At 37.1% G+C, this 19,954-nt stretch overlaps 1 protein-coding gene across 3 annotated transcripts in view; it reads right to left on the reverse strand.

The window, feature by feature from the left end:
• Window positions 1–19,732, reverse strand: part of LOC123702121 (DDB1- and CUL4-associated factor 1) — a 45,686-nt gene extending 25,954 nt beyond the window's left edge. For 2 of the 3 annotated variants that reach the window (XM_045649770.1, XM_045649769.1), the window contains exons 1-19: window positions 19,395–19,732; window positions 15,998–16,148; window positions 15,398–15,535; window positions 12,505–12,629; window positions 11,676–11,751; window positions 10,618–10,720; window positions 9,602–9,700; window positions 8,481–8,576; window positions 8,055–8,140; window positions 7,080–7,247; window positions 6,136–6,269; window positions 5,217–5,328; window positions 4,530–4,666; window positions 4,041–4,125; window positions 3,338–3,498; window positions 2,907–3,037; window positions 2,134–2,225; window positions 1,209–1,331; window positions 344–497 (exon numbers count right to left, since the gene is read on the reverse strand). In XM_045649770.1, the coding sequence (XP_045505726.1) occupies window positions 344–497; window positions 1,209–1,331; window positions 2,134–2,225; window positions 2,907–3,037; window positions 3,338–3,498; window positions 4,041–4,125; window positions 4,530–4,666; window positions 5,217–5,328; window positions 6,136–6,269; window positions 7,080–7,247; window positions 8,055–8,140; window positions 8,481–8,576; window positions 9,602–9,700; window positions 10,618–10,720; window positions 11,676–11,751; window positions 12,505–12,629; window positions 15,398–15,535; window positions 15,998–16,148; window positions 19,395–19,492 (2,269 nt within the window). In that variant the 5' untranslated portion in view covers window positions 19,493–19,732. The remainder of the gene's footprint in view (window positions 1–343; window positions 498–1,208; window positions 1,332–2,133; window positions 2,226–2,906; window positions 3,038–3,337; window positions 3,499–4,040; window positions 4,126–4,529; window positions 4,667–5,216; window positions 5,329–6,135; window positions 6,270–7,079; window positions 7,248–8,054; window positions 8,141–8,480; window positions 8,577–9,601; window positions 9,701–10,617; window positions 10,721–11,675; window positions 11,752–12,504; window positions 12,630–15,397; window positions 15,536–15,997; window positions 16,149–19,394) is intronic. The other variant, XM_045649771.1, reaches the window with a different exon arrangement.
• Between the last annotated feature and the right edge of the window lie 222 nt (window positions 19,733–19,954).

Consider the following 19,954-nt stretch of genomic DNA (forward strand, 5'->3'; position numbering starts at 1 on the left):
ACTGGTTCGTACGTTTGACTTTCTATCACGTAAGAACAAGTGATTTTATGATATAGCTAGCGGTCCGCCCCGGCTTCGCACATATAGGAGCTAAAGATTGTCTGTGCCAAATTTCATCAAAATCGGTTGAGAGGTTTAAGCGGGAAAGCGTAACAGACAGAGAGAGTTACTTCCGCATTTATAATATTAGTAGGGAAGTAGGGATGGGGTTAAGCTAGTTATGAAGACTCCTATCTCTACTACCTTACTCCGATAGACATCCTTGTCTGACATCCAAAGTGATTACTAACGAATGAAAAAATGCCAAGAAACCGTCAAGTCAGCTATTTTTAAACGCACTCACCCTGTATCTGCGAAGTTGTGAACAGCGGCAGCTTGGATATGATCTGCCGAACGGTCGGACATCGCGCTAGACCGGCTAGCGCTCTACAGGCGAGCCCTCGTATACGGTCCGCGTCTGTTATCGGCGATTTGACCATCATTAGCGATAGTAACACCTGGAAATTACATGGTTTTCCTTAAAATATCGAAATTAGAGCGTCAGAAGTGAAACTTCTTTGGCAAGATTCAAAAATACCAAAATCGCCGCCTTAGAAAAAAGTGATGAATGCATCTGCCCCTTACCCCATGTCCCCAAGTGGGGTAAGGGGCAGATGCATAATGCATACGTCTGTTTTACTGATCGATTTTTAGTCTTATAGTGGCGTGGCGAGGCGTGTTATCTTAGCCAACAACGACCGCCTCCTTAGTACAGTGGTTAACGGGTGAGCGTAGAACCGAAGGGTCCTGGGTTTGATTCTGGGTGCAGACAAGGAAAAAAAGTCTGGCAGGACACAGATAACTGATCACCTACTTGTCCCTAAAGTCATGGCTATACCATCACGTCCGTGAAGTAAGGCAATGATTTTGGTATCTTTGAATCTTGCCAAAGAAGTTTCACTTCTAACACGTGTGCTCGGCACACATGCTCTTTCGTATGTGTCGTCTACTATATAAAAATAAGTCGGGTTTTCCTTCCTGACGCTATAACTCCAGAATGCACGAACCGATTTCCACGGTTTTGCATTCGTTGGAAAGGTCTCGGGCTCCGTGAGGTTTATAGCAAAGAAAAGGTGTCTTTGGTGGCGAAACGGAGTTCACCCGGTTTGCTAGTTGCTCATAAAAATTTTCCAAAAAACATATACAATAAAAAAATAAATTCTCCTTACCATTATTCCATTATTTGTTCGCACGCTCTCCCAAACTTTTTGTATCACGTCCTCGTACGATTTGACCGCCGCTTTCTTCTTTGTTGACCCGGTAAGTGAAAACCGAGCCGTCGATACTCCGGACTGAAAGAGATAAGTTATGGTTAAGTTATCTTTATAAGGTTGAAACTTGAATTTTATATTAAGAGCCCTCCTCCGTATAAAGTTGGGGCAAGTTGAAGCTTGTCAACTTAAACATTTATACCGGAATGCATAACTTAGGGCTAAATTACCTCGTAATTTGAAGCTTGAATTATGTTTCAAAAGTAGGCAACTTGAATCCTATCCTACTAATCCTACTAACCTTCCTTCCTACTTAATATTATAAAATATGCGAAAGTTTGTGAGGATGTGTGTGTGTGTTTGTTACTCTTTCGCGCAAATACTACTAAACCGATTACAATGAAATTTGGCACACATATAGAGGGTAACTTGGATTAACACATAGGATAGGTTTTATCCCGGAAATCCCAAGGGAACGGGAACTATGTGGGTTTTTTCATTGAAATAAAAAAAAACTAGACGCACAATACCCTATTAAAAGATCGTCAAAATGTCCGTGCGGTGTTGTATAAAAAATTCATTCAAATTTCAAATCAACACCTTATTTCGTTGCAATAATGTTCACAGTCTATTGCATGCGCTAATTAGTCAAAAAAAATCCAAAGCAAAACTCTGCCTTTGATTCTATTAGGCAGAGTTTTGCTTCGGACAATTTTTGCGAGATTTTAGTTGCAATTTTTAACAACTATATGAGCGAGATTGTGAAATCTTTTTTTAATCTCTTTGAGTGTGATTGTGAGCTATTTCTTTTATTTTTACTTTTTTAAGCGTGATTTTGACTCAAGATATTTGATTACAATAAAATCACTAATCATCAACTTACCCGGTGTAAAGGTGCGCACACACAGTTGACCAGCACGTTTAATGCCGCCTTTTGCACTTCCGGTTCCACCACTATATCACCGTCCGCTGCACCTGTAAAAATTTGTGTAACAAAATCTTGAGTTTATAATTACATACTACTATTACAAAGGGTTTTTTGTTTGTTTGTTTATTACGATTTAGTGGCATTTGTCATTTATTTACTGGATAAACATGTGCGGATTCGGCGTTGATAGCTAGTATTTTAATGTGTGTTTACATGTTCAAAAGTGTGTTGTAGCCTGTTGTGGTTGAAGTGTCAATAAAACAGTGACAATATTGTCACTTTATTATAATTATGTCGATGTTGCGATATTTTTTGTGGTGTGGCGTGGCATGTCTTCACGTGGGGTGTTGTGGCGTGGCGTGTCGTGTGTGTTAGTGTTATTGTTAGTGTCGGTGCAAGTGTTAGTGTCTGTGCAAGTGTTAGTGTCGGTGCAAGTGTTAGTGTCGGTGCAAGTGTTAGTGTCGGTGCAAGTGTTAGTGTCTGTGCAAGTGTTAGTGTCGGTGCAAGTGTTAGTGTCGGTGCAAGTGTTAGTGTCTGTGCAAGTGTTAGTGTCGGTGCAAGTGTTAGTGTCTGTGCAAGTGTTAGTGTCGGTGCAAGTGTTAGTGTCGGTGCAAGTGTTAGTGTCGGTGCAAGTGTTAGTGTCTGTGCAAGTGTTAGTGTCGGTGCAAGTGTTAGTGTCGGTGCAAGTGTTAGTGTCTGTGCAAGTGTTAGTGTCGGTGCGCGCTCACCGAGCACGATGTGCACGCCGGTGGTGAGCTCGGTGTCGCGCATGTCGAGCCGCTCGGTGAGCAGCAGCTGCACGCGCGGCGCCACGCAGCATATAGCCACCACGTCCAGCGCCGAGCGGACCGTCTCGGCTCTGTGTGTAGAGAAATAACTTTATTTTATAAACTTTTAATGGAACACAATTTTATAATCGCAAAAGTAATACGTTTGTTTGTCAAAAAAGACACCTAGAATGAGGACTCACAAGAGGATGGCATCCTCACTCGAATATCAGCCTTCTACAACTCCAAGACGTCAATTCTCACAAGAGGATGGCATCCCCGCTACAGGATGGCCCCACAACAACCCCCTAATGTACATCCTCAGTCGAGGATAGCATCCCCACAGTGAAGAATGGCATCCCCACAGTCTAAGATGGCATCCCCACACTCACCGGCCGTTGAAGTTCCAGTCATACGCGTAGCCCACGACCTGCAGCAGCAGCGTAACTCCGCCGAGCGCGAGCAGCTCGTCTGCGGGCGGCCAGCGAGCACACGCCGCGTGCTGCACGAGCTCGATCTGCTCTTGGATCTCTTCGGGGGACGATTTTGACGCCTAGTTTAAGGAAACAGGGGAATTTTTAAGTCTTTAAAAACGATATCCTGAATGGGTACTCCATTTATCATATTTAGGATATCGATTTCAATGTCAAAGACAATGTCAATATTGGAAACAAGACCGTAAGGGCGGCCGTACACGGACCGCTTCAAGCAGTCGAGAACGACGGCTAGAAGCGGAACTATGGACATTCATTCACCGCCGTACACGGCCTGCTCGAGCCGTCGCGACCGCTTCAAGCAGTCAACTGCGCGGTTTGTAGCGACAGCTCGAGCAGTCAACGACCGACCGCTCGAGCAGTCCGTGTACGTCGCTCTCGCTTTCAATTTATTTATTGGTAAACACAGCTTCACTTTGGTTTAACTTTAAAGAATTGATGACACACAACAAGGCTCCTAATCGCCTGTTTATGTCTATTTATTTAAACTGCAATAGGCCTTTAATTTTATGTTACGCAGTTTTTTGACTTCTTTGTGTAAGATTTTATTTGTTGTTTTCAATGATATATTATTTTGTGGATCAACATCTAAATGACTGACCTTATAAGGCGGCGGTTCGGGCACAGTATCACCTTGCTGTCTCGCAACTTGCGCCGCTCTTATCCTTAAGTGCGCTTCGAAGTACCTGCAAAATACGAACAAATTAGATTTACTTTTAGCGATAAAAATTTTGACGCTAGATAAGACCACGTTTTATTGTTTTTTTTCTTTAGGGGATATTTATGAGGAGTTTGCAATGACAAATACACCACTAATGACAAAATCTACCCAAGATTTTCCCATTACTAAAATCTGCTCGACGCGGGGAAAAAATGTTGCCATTACACAAAATAATCTGTCCCTAAGATTATCCCCTACAAAAAACTGCTCAAAGCGACAAAGAAGTTTTCACTCCCAAAAAAAATCAGTCCCTAAGATTGGAAACTAGAAAAAAAGACTGCTCAAAGCATCTATAGACTATTTTACTCCCAAAAAAGCTTCAACCATAAGATTTCCATTCTCAAAACCTACTAAAAAAAAATATTTTACCTCCGTAAAGCGACACACACGTGCCTCACAATCTGTCTCGCAGCACACGTCTCATCATCAGACACCCGGAGCTCCTCATCATCAGACCCGAGGATCGGCAAGGTGGATATCACGTTGTACAGTTTTCGGAGACCGTCCTGGAATGGACATAAAAATATATGCTTTTTTGACACAAAATCAAATCACTGATCCAGTGGCAACAAAGTGTTTGTACTTTTTATTGTATAGTATTTTAATTAAAAAAAACACATCAAATTCGCTAGAAGACACAATTTTTTTTATTAATATCGGTCCAGCCGTTCAGGAGTTCAGTGACAAACACATACACAGAAAAAAAAAATTAAAAATTTAGTTTTTTCTTTCTATATTTTATACTAGCCGCCCGTACAATACATGTTTCTTGAAATTTATATATACTAGCTTTCCGCCTGCGGCTTCGCCCGCGTTTTCAAAGAAAAACCCGCATAGTTCCCGTTCCCGCGGGATTTCCTGGCTAAAACCTAGCCTATGTTTCTCAGTGAAGACGCAGCGTCTAATGGTGAAAGAATTTTTGAAATCGGTCCAGTAGTTTATGCGTGAAAACCAAACATACATACATACATACATAATTACAAACCTTTCCTCTTTATAATATTAGTATAGATAAGAGATTCGTATATCTTCCCATAAAAAATAAACATAACGTACCTGATTGTCAAACTCCTCCAAAATAACTCTAAATTGGAACGACAGGCCAAAGAACATGGTCGCGTGACACCGGCCAGAATCGTGAGAGCACTCTAGCAGCCATAGTGCGTATCTGTAAATAAATATTATCATCATCATCATCGTCATCGTCTTCATCGTCGTCGTCATAGTCATCATCATAGTCGCAAAATATCTAAATAAATAAGTTTGATATCTATATATACAGGGTGTCCCACTATTGGTATACTAAGCGCGAAGGGACTTGTAGTTTTGCATACATTGATCATGAAAAAAATACTTAAACAACATAATTACGTCAAGATTTTTTTGCTAAATTTTTCCTGAAAGTCCATGTTTTCTTCTCTAGCTTCGCGCAGTCGGCATATATACCGCTTCTCTAATGTGAGCATTTTGTCTATGAAAACATAATCTTAAACGATAGCTCACGTGCTCTGGTAGCAAATCTGGGCGGGTTGCTTTTTATGAGTGTACACATAGAGATTTAAGACTTCATCTATTTGAAAAAAAAATGCGTCTGGAATTTAATAAGTATTTTTTACATACTCAGCGTATGCAAAACTATAACCTCCTTTGAGCTTAGTATACCAACAGTGGGACACCCTGTATATAAATGTGATCTCTCTATTTAATATATGAAGGAGCACGCCTATTAAAAAAAAACACGCACACACACAAACTAATGAAATTATTACTCCCTACTTCGTCACTGTAACCCTTAAGCGTACAAAGTTTTAATTAAATGTGTCAGTGTGTGTATAATTCCTTTATAATGGATTTGGATCCACTATAAAGATCGGTGACAGTATAATAATTTCATGATTTTGAGCGTGTTTTTTCTATCTTTTTTCCCATATCTTTTTAGCTTTTTCCAATCTTTTTACCTATTTTTCTTTCTTACCGCACTAAATCACCCAACGTCCTCCTTGGCAATAGACACACTCTTTCCATAGCATCTTCACAATATGCCAAATAGTAGAGACATATGGACACGCCCGTAGCGGCCACCGATGGTCTTGGTACTTCAAGGAATTTCTGTAAAATGGTAGATAAATTATTTAATTTTCTTGTATAAGTTGTTCTTTTTTTATCTTTTGTAAAATGTTAAATATTATGTAACATTTAAGATATTTTATTTCCCCTTTTTGTTTCTCTTTTGTTCTAGATGTTTTGTACCTCTAAACGGTTTATTTTATGTTGTTAATATTATGTTACTTAGCAAATATTAAGCGGTTCGACTGGGTGAGTGCCTGGCGATCTGCATTACAGGCTTTGCCTATCGCAGACACCAGTCCTCTCCAATTTATACTATGTAATACTTTGTAACTGGTAGTTGTAAGTTTTTTGAGGAAAATAAATAAATAAATTATAGGGTTACTTAATCTATACTAATAATATAAAGCTGAAGAGTTTGTTTGAGCGCGCTAATCTGAAGAAATACTGGTCCGATTTGAAAAATTCTTTCGGTATTAGATAGCCCATTTATCGAGGAAGGCTAGGCTATATTTCATCACGCTAAGACCAACAGGAGAGGAGAACTGCAGGAAAAACCGAGGAGCACAGCTAATACAATATAAACACACTAGCTTTCCGCCGGCTGCTCCGCCCGCGGTTTCAAAGAAAAACTCGCATAGTTCCCGTTCCCGTGAAATTTCCGGGATAAAACCTATCCTATATTACTCGTGGATAATGTAGCTTTCGAATGGTGAAATAATTTTTTTAATCGGTCAGTAGTTTATGAGCCTATTCATTACAATCAAACAAACAAACAAAGTTTTCCTCTTTATAATATTAGTGTAGAAAAACAATCATTATTATTATTTAAAATAAACATAAAAACCATACCTGCAAACCGCCCATATTAATAAAATCTATCGAGAACTTCTTATGACACAGCAGAGCCGCTAAATACTTCAACGCTTCGAACGCCAATCTTGAATCTTTGGACTCCCTCACATTTAGATAGCCTAAGATCAGTCCTAGTGCATCTTTCTCGAACACGTGCGATAGAAACTGGAAAGAAACAAAATAAAATACACACCTTATACAAAAAAAAATATGTGCGTGTGTGTACACACGTAAGAAGTGAAACTTCTTTATGACCTAGTTTTTCAAAAAAAAAATTTACTATATGCATCTTTACAGAAATACGTCAAATCACGCGTGGTAGGGAGAAGAAAAAGATGGCGCGTAACGGAAAAATGTTACACTAATTTTTTTTCTAACCCCGATAAAGAAGTTTCGCTTCAATAAAAAAGATCGTATGTGCCAAGCACACGTGTCAGAAGTGAAACTTCGCTGGCAAGATTCAAAGATACCAAAATCGTCGCCTTCCTCCATGACGTGACGGTATTTTCATGACGCGACCTTGAAATTTTCAACTCAACTAAAGAAGTTTCACTTTAAATCTATAAGTAACTGTAAGGCAACTAAATTGTGACAAATAATGTGAACAAAGCTATGTTAATAAATAATAATCCTAACTAATATTGTACATGCGAAAGTAACTCTGTCTATCTGTCTCTTCTTCGCGCCTCAACCACTGAACTGATTTGGATTTAATTTGCTGCAAAAATAAGTTTCAAGACCTGTGAAAGGACATAATATTATCACAGAAATCCCACGGGAACAGATATTTAAATTTGAATGATTTAAAAGAGCAACTATGGAGTTACTTGCCGGTTCTTCTCCTTAGATACTGCTTTCCGAATCGGTGGTAAATGTTAAAACTATGTAATGTCGATTCAAAAGTGCTTCTCGAAGAAGTCTAATTGAATAAATAAATGTTTGAGTTTGAGTTTGAGTTTGAATTCGACTCACCTCTTGATATTCTCCCATTGGTGTTAAATACCTCAATATGAGCATTTGTTTTGTTGCGTCTGTAGGTGGATGTATTTGTATGTTTCCTGAAAAAAAGGAGAAAAAATAAATAAAAAAAATAAATAATAATTCAGCATATTTTCACAATGTACTAATTTAAAAATTGTCTGTTTGCCTCTTCATCATGCCTGAACTGACTGAACCGATATTGATGAAAAATGAAATTTCATATATAAATAGTTGGGGAGTCCTGGCAAAGGACGCATAGGTTTTATCCCGGAAATTCCACGGGAACGGGAACTATGCGGGTTTTAATTTGATAACGCGGACGTAAAGTTAGTAGGCTATATATCATCACGCTAAGACCAATAGGAGCGGAAGAATGCGGGTAAAACCGCGGAGCACAGCTAGTATATAAAAACTCACCAATAACATATGTCTCCATTTCGACCCAACTAGAATTTGATGACGTTTCATGTATTTGTGGTCTGCAAGCGCTGCCGGGCGGCGACCATACTACATCTGTTGAGGAAACATTAAAATTGTCTCATTTATAAAGCACTAGGTTTCCGCCCGCGGCTTCGCCCGCGCAGTCAAAGAAAAACCCGCATAGTTCCTGTTCCCGTGGGATTTCCGGGATTGTGTCATTTTCCCGAGATAAAAAGTACCCTATGTCCTTTCTCGGGTATCCAAATATATCTCCATACCAAATTTCATGAAAATTGGTTCAGTAGTTTAGGCGTGATTGAGTAACAGACAGACAGACAGAGTTACTTTCGCATTTATAATATTAGTATGGACTAGCTTTCCGCACGCGGCTTCGCCCGCTTTGTCTAAAACCTAATAAATAAAATACTAAAACCTTCCTCTTGAATCATTCATCCATTTAAAAAACCGCATCAAAATACGTTCTTTAGTTTTAAAGATTAAAGCATACAAAGGGACAGAGAAAGCGACTATGTAGTGATTTGAATGCTGTAAAACTAAAAATCAAATTATGTAGTTAGTTCTTTAGAGAGATTGCTGAATAATAATTGACTCTACCAATCGATGCAATAAAAGTACAGAGATAAATTTTAACAGATTGAAATCGGTACAATAGCTAGATATTACAAGAAAATTTTCAGAAATATTTATAAATGCAGTTTTATTTATTTTCTAAAAAAATGAAATGTGTCTTTTAGTACAATTTTCTACCTAAAATCACTACATAGTATAAAACAAAGTCGCTTTCTCTGTCCCTATCTATGTCCCTTTGTATGCTTAAATCTTTAAAACTATGCAACGGATTTTGGTACGGTTTTTTTTTAATAGATAGGGTGATTTAAGAGGAAGGTTTTAGTATATAATTTATTAGGTTCTAGACCAAGCGGGCGAAGCCGCGGGGGATAAGCTAGTATTATTATATTGAATTGAACATTGAGCCCCGAGCGGCCCGATCGGTCCACGACACAATAGATTTTCTATTGTGTCTGTTATTCCGGGGCCTGAGTTATTAAATAATATAAGAAATGATGTAATTTTGTTAGGGAATAAGGATAACTCACTATTATAACTCTTGACGGGCGTTTCGGGATCTTTGACGGGAGTGTGTGGTGTGACGTCGATATCCATGTCCCCCCCTCCCCCATCGTCTTTCGCGTGATCTGAAATTTATATAAATATATTAATATAAATAAACTATTTTATTAACATTTTCATTACTATAAATTTATAAAGAATAGAAAAAATTCGATCACGAGGCGGGACTCGAACCCGCATCCATTCGCGCAAATCCGGGGCGGATGCCTGATCTGCGGATGACGGATTGGCGCGAAAGGATGCGGGTTCGAGTCCCGCCTCGAGATCTAATTTTTTCTATTCTTTATAAAATTATATTTATAAAGCATTTGAATGCCATAAAACCAAAAATATCAATTTTCATTACTTTTTATCGTTTCCCTAAGTATTTGACAAATAAAAATACAAAATCTATACTAATAAAACCTGAAGAGATAGCTTGTTTGTTTGAACACTCTAATCTCAGAAACTACTGGACCGATTTGGAAAATTCTTTCGGTGTTAGATAGCCCATTTATCGAGAAAGGCTATAGACTATATATCATCACGCTAAGACCAACAGGAGTGAAGCAATGCGGGTAAAACCGCGGGGCACAGCTATAAATAAAAATGATACCTTTTTACTTTGTTTGTTTGTTTAAAACAGGCTACGAAACTACGTGACCGATTTGAAAAATTCTTCCATCAACAGAGAACTGCATAATATTTCATTTTGTTATGGAAATATAGAAAAATAAATAAAAATATGTATTATCCATACTAATATTATAAATAACTCTGTCTGTCTGTCTGTTACTCAATCACGCCTAACTACTGAACCAATTTACATGAAATTTGGTATAGAGATATTTTGATACCCGAGAAAGGACATAGGCTACTTTTTACCCCGGGACATAGGATTGGTTTTATTTCGGAAATCCCACGGGAACGGGAACTATGCGGGTTTTTCTTTGACTTCGCGGACGGTGCCGCGGGTGGAAAGCTAGTGATTTATGAAACTAACCTGTCTTTTCATTAACAGGACCGTTACTCTTATAATCGTGATTCCTCCTTTTATCGAAACGCGCAAAATGCCTCGTTTGATTCGGCGGCGTCACGTGGTTTGGCTGAAAATTATATATTTTACAATAAAATACAAAGTTATTTATTTAAGTTATTTAGATGGAGAAGAAAATATTCAATTTCTATACTAACGGTCTTGCTAATATGGCTGGTTGCAGAGCTTGACCGACCATCAGTGCGTACGTCAGTCGCGCTTGTCATATGTATGGAAATTCATAAAAACGTTCATAGCTAGACCGACCATACGCACGCGTATTGTCATGCGCATTAGTGTCATAGTCATACAATTGTTGATGCGTATCGTCAGGACCGACGGTACGCACTGACGGTCGGTCAAGCTCTGCAACCAGCCTAAAATGTTACCCATTCGCTATGCAATGGATTAGTTATTGCAACAACCTGCCTTGTTTTTATGATTTACGTTTCATGTGAGCAAGAGCAGGACACAGCTATGGTAGAAAATGGTAGAAATTTATACATTGTTTAACTTTTTATTAGTAAGGCCGTTAGTTAATTTGTAGTAACAAGTAAGACACTTCAAAATATACAATATACATATTTTTACAATATACCTTATTATAACACTCATTCAATTTAACACCTTAAATCGTTGCAGTAAAGTTCAAAGTCTATTGTGTACGCTGATTAGAAAACTCTGCCCAATAGACGAGAAGGCAGAGTTTTGCTTCAGACATTATTGAGAGTAATTGTGCTGTCTAGTTGTTTATTTTATGTCAAAGATTCTTTTACAAAAAAAAGTGTGTGTGTACTTATGTACACGCGTTAGAAGTTATACTTCTTTGGCGTATGGAAAAAAAATATACAACTTGAACATAGTTATCAATTTTCATACCACCTAGAACTAACTTCATGCTGTTAAATTTAGCTGTCGATGTGCGCGCGCATCGTTAATATTCACTCTCATCATTTTTCTCCATCGCACCAAAAGAAGTATAACTTCAATTATCTAATTCTCATATATGAAAATTAAAACCTCACCTTTTCATCTTGCGTTTTGTTTCTTAACTCGTGGAGTCTCTTTAACATGAGCGGTACGAGCATTGCATTCAGATCTCTGGAAATTATTGATTAATTGTTAAATATATGCTTCAATTTAATATCACTACATAGTATAAAACAAAGTCGCTTTCCCTGTCCCTATGTCCCTTTGTATGCTTAAATCTTTAAAACTACGCAACGGATTTTGATGCGATTTTTTTTATAGATAGAGTGATTCAAGAGGAAGGTTTTAAAATATAATTTATTAGGTTTTAGACAAAGCGGGCGAAGCCGCGGGCGGTAAGCTAGTTAAATATATTAGAAACCAATTAATAAAATTGTACTTTTGAAGTGAAACTTCTTAAGGCGCGTTGAGAGTAAAATTTCAAGATTGCGTCATGACAATACCGTCACGTCATGGAGTAAGGCTACGATTTTGGCATCGATAATTGCCTAAGAAGTTTCACTTCGACGTTTTACGACTAAACAGAAGCGCTTCAAAAGGAGTATTTACAGGTAATAGTTTGAATTTATATTTATTTTAGTAAAATATTAACAGAAAAATAAATTTAATAAAACCGGCCAAGTTCGAGTCGGAGTCGCGCACGAAGGGTTCCCTCAATATTTTTTTTTTTAATTTTTAGTATTTGTTGTTATAGCGGCAACGGAAATACATCATTTGTGAAAATTTCAGCTTTCTAGCTATCACGGTTTATGAGATCCAGCCTGGAGACAGACAGCCAACAAAAACTCAGTAATAGGGTCCCGTTTTACCCTTTGGGTACGGAACGCTAAAAATTATATTTATTCGAGTAAATAAATTCCTCACCTAAAATTAGTAGCAATCTCCTGCACCTCCATGGCCGCAGCGAGCAAACCCGTCGCGTAGCATTGTAGCGGCTCCGGTGAATTCGTCGCCCAGTTCACTAGACGATGGATTAGCGCTTCGTTATCCTGTACAAATTATAGTAATTATAATCTTATAATATACTAGCTTTCCGCCTGCGGCTTCGCCCGCGTTTTCAAAGAAAAACCTGCATAGTTCCCGTTCCCGTGGGATTTCCGTGATAAAACCTACCCTATGTGTTAATCAAAGTTACCCTTTATATGTGTGCTAAATTACATTGTAATCGGTGCAGTAGTATTTGCGTGAAAGAGTAACAAACACACACCATACATATCCTCACAAACTTTCGCATTTATAATATTAGTAGGACGATATTCTTATATCTATGTTAGTAACAATACCAAAATTAATACATCATTTAATTCATGTCAATATTATTCGTGGCCCTGCCTTCCAAGCCAGAGGTCGTGGGTTCGATTCCCATCCAGGGCAAATATTTGAGTGCTGAACATACATGTTTGCTCTGTCTGGGTGTTAATTATCTATATAAGTAATTATTTAAAATTATATATGTATGTTTATCAGCCATCTGGTTTCCATAACACAAGCGAAAGCTTAGTATGGGATCAGATCGTGCCGTGTGTGGAAATTGTCCTGGAATATTTACTTATTTATTATTTTTAGAGTACTAAAGAATGATGATCTTGCTGTCGGAGGCCAAGATCCAATTTGGGGCCATCGCGCCAGATAGTAAGTAAAAAAATGATGATAAAATAATTAAAAAAATTAAAATACACACATCAACACCGTCTAGGGATATTACGAATTTTTTTCAATTAACTAAAAATTTGTTATAAATAGAATGCAACTTAATATTTTTTATAAAGCCTATTTATTAGGCTATAGCTTAGAATAAAACAAAAACAGTTTTTTTGCGAAAATAAAATTTTATTTATAAAAAGACAAAAGGTGAAGTAATGGCAAAACTAACGACGTATGTGTTTTTTGAGAAAAAAGTTAAAAATAAAAGAAAATTATGCCAGTTTTTGCAATCATTCAGAAAATCAATAATCAGTGAAACCACCCATGACGTTAACAACCGTCCTGCAACGGTTTTTCATGCTTTGAATCAAGTTATCAAAGTCAAGCTGTGGGATATTGTCCCAGGTCCTGCTAAGATGTAAAAAAAGTTGCTCCTCAGTCACAATGTTTTCAGGAAAATTCCTCAAAGCCCTTCTTTGGAGCATGTCCCACGCGTGCTCTATAGGGTTTAGGTCAGGTGATTGCGCGGGCCAGTCTAAGACGGATATGTCGTGCTCCTGCAGCCACCTGGTTACCACTCGCGCTGTGTGCGAACGGGCGTTGTCGTGCATGAGCGTAAATTCTTGGCCCATTTGTAACCGATGGGGGTTGACTATTGGTCCTAGCACCTGGTCACGGTATTTTTCAGCCGTCATGGTATTTCTGATCCAAACGAGGTCTGTTCGTCCACCAACACGAATTCCGGCCCAAACCATAATTGTTCCACCGTGGTAAGGGTGGACTTCCTGATGGTGTAGTAGTCGACTCTCACGACCAGGAACTCGCCATACGCGTACTCTTCGTGAATCGGGATGGAAACCGAATCGAGACTCATCAGTAAACAGCACTACAGACCACTGGTTATCTTCCCAGAGCAAATGTTCACGAGCCCACTGCAATCTTCGTCCACGATTTCCTCGGCGTAGTGCTGGAGTACGAAGCGGTCTGCGAGCATGAAGATTAGCTTCATGCAGTCTCCTCCTCACAGTTTGGTCACTCACAAGCAACTGGTGCTCTGACTGGAGCCTTTGAACCAACTGCATGGCCGTAACATTTGGTTGCCTTCTTGCAGCAACTTGCAAAAATCTGTCTTGTCGTCGGGTGGTTATGCGCTTCCCACCTGAGTGTCTTTCAGCCACTTCTCCAGTAGCACGATAACGTGACCATAATCTCGAGATAACGTTCTGTTTTGTTCCAATCTCCTCAGCAACACTCCGTTGAGTAGCCCCAGCTTGGAGCATGCCTACTGCCCTTAACATTTCCTCTCTTGTTAAATGGCGCCGCTGCATGATGCGTACAGTGTCAAATTTCGAAATTAATCGCTAACTTGTTGTAAAACACCAATAAATGACAAAAAAGAACCGAAAACTAATGGTAGGTAAAGTGCACCTTCGACCTTCTCTCTAGTTATGCCGCGCAAATCTTTTGTTTTTTCTTTAATTTCTTAAATTCAAATTTAGAATTATTTAAAAAGATTTATAAAATAATCTTTCTTAAAATATTTTAAAACTAGCCAGTATTTTTTGAAATTAAAAACTTTAAACATAATATCCCTAGACGGTGTTGATGTGTATATATTATTTATTTACAATTATATATAGAGCACATTATTTGCTCTTATAATCATCAAAATCCATTGTGGCAAATGGAAGTTCTGTCGTCACATATTCAAATAAGTACAATCAAATTGAGTATCCATACTAATATTATAAATGCGAAAGTAACTCTGTCTGTCTGTCTGTTACTCAATCACGCCTTAACTACTGAACCAATTTGAATGATATTTGGTATAGAGCTATTATGATACCCGAGAAAGGACATAGGCTACTTTTTACCCCGGGACATAGGATAGGTTTTATCCCGGAAATCCCACGGGAACTGGAACTATGCGGGTTTTGCTTTCATGCGCAGGCGATGCCACGGGTGGAAAGCTAGTTTATTATATTTTTTAAAAAATCACTTGGCCCAAAATGGTCAGTCTCTATTTCTATAATATCAGATTCAAACAAACACATACACTAGAAAAACATAACTCCTCCTGTCGCAGTTGTGTAAAAACAAAAACTACAATTACCTGAAACACAACACTCATCTCGAGGCCGGGCATCAAACCGAGCGTCAATCTGCAAGCCGCTACATTCAGTTTATGAACATCTCGACCTGTTATATTCTGACGGGAATAGTACGTGTCTCGTACGTAGTCGTTGACGAGCTGAAAGAAAATAAATTAATCTATTTATTATATACATACAAGTAAATCGTAGGAAAGTCAAAACTGTACCTTGAATATTTTTTTAAAATAATACTTGGTGCGTGATCTACAATCAATGTCGAAGCCAAAAATATATATTATATAATATGTATAATGTTGATAATATTTGTAGAATTTTTGTTTGCTTTAATCTGTTTGTATGTATGTTCTGGCTTAACTCAAAAAGTACTATGATGTTAAGCGCAAAACTCGAGAACGGCTGAACCGATATTGTTAATTCTTTTTTAATAATATTCCTTGAAGTACGAGGTTGTCTCTTATGGAGAGAAAACATAAAAAACGGGCGAAGCCGGGGGTGATCGCTAGTATTCGAATAAGTATTTCAATATCTATAATTCAACAAAACTTGCTACATGACCGAATTTTTCCCAAAAATCACATTTCTATAAGATTAGCACATACCTTAGTCATAAAATTGTCCTTCTTAAACATAACTTTGAGCGCGTGTCCCAAGGCGCACTCAGGGTCCGTCCGCGACGGGTGTCTCTCGTCGAACGGGTCCGGATCCTTCTTCATGAAATTCTCTGTCTCCGCTTCTATTATTTCTGCTATTCTGTAATTTAAAAAAAAATATTGAATTCTAGATATACGTCACAGATCCAACAGGCAAAATCAAGTATTTCTATAACTAGTTCTTATGTGTTATTCTGATTGTATCATTACTACATAAGTGAAGGCCCGTGTCCCCAAGTGGGGTATGGGGCAGAATGCAGATGCATTATTCATACATCTGTTACACTGATCGATTTTATTTAGGGACAAGTACGTGAACAGCCTGTGTCCTGCCAGACCGAGACATTTCTTGTTCGTAGTCTCCACCGGGAATCGAAGTTCGAACCCAGGACCCCTCGGTTCTACGCAAATGCGTCAACCACTGTACCCAGGAGGCGGACTACATAGTATAAAGCAAAGTCGCTTCTCGCGTTAGTCTACTATTTGTATGTATGCTTAGATCTTTAAAACTACACAATGGATTTTGATGCAGTTTTTTTTTTTTTATTAGACAGAGTATTTTTTGAGGAAGGTTTAAGTATGTATATATTTTGTTAAGTTTTAGACAAAACGGCCATGCGCAAAAAGTTAGTAAAACTATATTGACATCCTAATCCGTCCAGTAGTTTTTTTTTGCAAAAGACTAACAAACATACATAAATCTCTCCATCCTCACAAACTTTCTTTTAATGTATTAGGTATATATCTTGAGAATCTTTTATTTTTGAAGCCCTTAGTTGCATGGCAAAAATTTATTATTTTGTTACAAAGAATTATTTCTAATATGAAAATACAAAAACCTGTCTGTTAATTTTAACAGCCTATATTATGTCAATATTAAGATAACTGTGCTGTATATGTCAATATATCGTAATTTGGATAATTACATTAATACCACCTTCCTTCTTTCGTAGTTGGGTAATAATGCCTGTACCCACGGTACCAATCTTTCTGAGATATGAATAAATAGTGTCTCTTTCATATTTATGAGACTGAGTTGTTGTGTTGCATAAAATAACCTTGAATCACAATTTTATTGATGCCTATAGGAATTTGAATTATTATTGTGTTTTAAAATTTAAAAATTTATAGTAATACTAGCTTACCGCCCGCGGCTTCGCCCGCTTTCTCTAAAACGATTTGAGATTTAAACTATCCTATCTCTCAAGTTGGATGAACTGCACATGGTATGCGAATTTTATTATAATCGGTTAAGTGGTTTAGGAGACCATTGAGGACAAACATTGTGACACGAGATTTATATATATTAAGATTTTATTTTGTAAATCTAGATATATAAAATATATTATGTATAAATTGTTTTTAACCTAAAAAATTTGAACTTACAAAATATCACATAATATGCCTGCCTGATATAAATAAATAAATAAATAAATAAATAAATAAATAAATAAATAAATAAATAAATAAAAATATTACAAAACAATGTCCTATGTCATGTCTGTCTGTTAATATGTGATGCAATCTAGTACTACACCAATTTTTACATGAAATTTGGTATACAGATATATTGAGACCTGAGAAAGAATACAGGGTAGTGTTTATCCCAGAAATCCTACTTGACTATGGGGGTGACTTCATTAGAAGTTTGTAATTAGAAAAAATATGTCTATAAAACATTTATAGATCAGTTGTAGCACATTTAAAGTCTTATAAAAATACATCATGAAGGTTATTCCACCAAGGAAGTCTATACAATTGTGATTATATCAATTTGTGTTAAATTGAATATTTGCCAAGTTATTTAGCCCAATAATCATTTGAATAAAATTATTTTAAGAGTGATTGTAACGGCATTGCTACTAGAATAGGTTTTTTATATTATTTCCTTTCCCTTATATATCACTAAATAGTATAAATCTCTAATATCTCTATATTGTAGTGAACTTGTTAACTTGTAAAATTTGTAGACTCGCAAGTCATTTTAAAGCTTAATCCTGGGGTTCCCAAACTGTGCGCCGCGGCGCCCTTGTGGGAAGAAAGTTAGAGGAGCGCCATGATTAGATCTGCTTATTTTCGCAGTAGCTTCTTAGAGCAATCCAATTGGTTAGAATCATAGCGTAATAACATACAAGATTTTATATTTACTACTTATGTCATGCGCATCGCTTTCACCGTGTTTTATTTTTATTTTTCTTAAGGCTTACTTTTTTCTCTTTTAATTTTTTTACAATAAAGAAATTGAGTTTATACTTTTAATTTTTGCCTCTCTGCCTATCCTAATTTATATTATTGTATTGTAGGTACCTACATCGACTGTTTCCTTTTCAAATAGCTAGGTTAAGTGGGTAGGGTGCTGTGACAAAAAATCTAACATGAAACCGTGCATTGAGAACCCAAAGATTGGGAACCCCTGACTTAATCAATTAAACAGATGTATAATACACCTGTCCTATCACACTATAATATAAAATGGAATTTATTTCTTTTCAAAGGCTAGTAAAGTACCTATAATGTATTTTTTAGGATTATCCATATGGATGCGACTGCCTTATCAATTGAGATAAGAAAAAAGGACGGTCCGCCTAAAGCAAAGGGGGCGCAGGACTTAGAAAATTTTTGATGGAGTTGGTGTCATTATAACACCTATTTATTATTGTTTTATCGTAAAGATTACGCTATTATAAGCATGTTTTATAGAAAAAAAATTTCTCTAAAATCCAAAATGGCCGAGATAATCGCCTTTAAAAATTGATTAAGCGCGTCGACAGAGCCCCGCTTTGCGGGGCTCTTATTTTTTGTGTAGTTTTTTTTAAGAAACCTAACCTAACCTAACGGCTTACCTAACCTAACGGCTTACCTAACCTAAACCTAACCTAACGTAACTGTTGATTAGTTGCCTACGTTCAGCTCCCTGAAAACCATCAATCTTTGAGGGCGAATATCTCGACCATTTTTGATAAGTCCTGCGCCCCCTTTGCTTTAGTCCAACCATTATCTGCTGTAACATATTGTCTTAAAACTACTTTTTTATGATTTATTTATATAAGTAGTTTTGAAAAGTTGCAATTTTTGCTATTTAATGTAAATAAGGGGTACAATGGCTATATTGACAACACAATATAAATCAAAAAAGTAATTCATTTTGGTTTCTGGTGAGACCCCCTACTTGTATTGAAATCTTTCTACTGGCCATGCCCTGGGCCCCCCAGGGCATGGCCAATGGACATTGAAGATTGAAATTGTTGAAATAGTTTTGGTTATATTAGTTCTACATAATACGGGTAATTTGAAAGGTAAAAAAGTACCAAGGAAGTATGAAACAAACTTTATAAAAAAAAATTACCTTGTTAATGTTGGTATTGGGTCATACGTAGGAGTCGTGTGTTGTTCCTCCCATTGCCGTAATAGCTCAGTTACTTCTTGAGCTGGTCCTGAATCCATTTTTAATTACAAACACGTTTATAAATCCTAGAAAACAAATATAACCTCACAAACACTGCCAGCCTCAACACACTTTACAAGTTGTTGTGTAATAATGAGTCATATTTAGATAATATTATATAAAACATTTAAATTTTATTTTTATATTTATTTTAATGTACACTTATAATCGACATAAGTCAACCGTATTGTCCTCAAGCCGCGCTCCGCAATTTTCCATCAGAATTCAGATTACAGACAAGACAAGACCACAGAGCAAGTAATATAGTGACAGGTAGAAATTGGTAAGGTATACCATATCAAAAAATTGCATGTCATTTTGGCGTCCTATTCACAGTCCTAATAAAAATTATTTAAAAATTGCTTGTATTGTACTACACTCTAAAAAAATTTATAATAATAATAATCACCAACGTCAAATAAATTCAGAAATACTAATTAATCTTCATGAATTATGCAAGA

The sequence above is a fragment of the Colias croceus genome, chromosome 23, assembly GCF_905220415.1.
Source record: "Colias croceus chromosome 23, ilColCroc2.1".
NCBI lineage: Eukaryota > Metazoa > Arthropoda > Insecta > Lepidoptera > Pieridae > Colias > Colias croceus.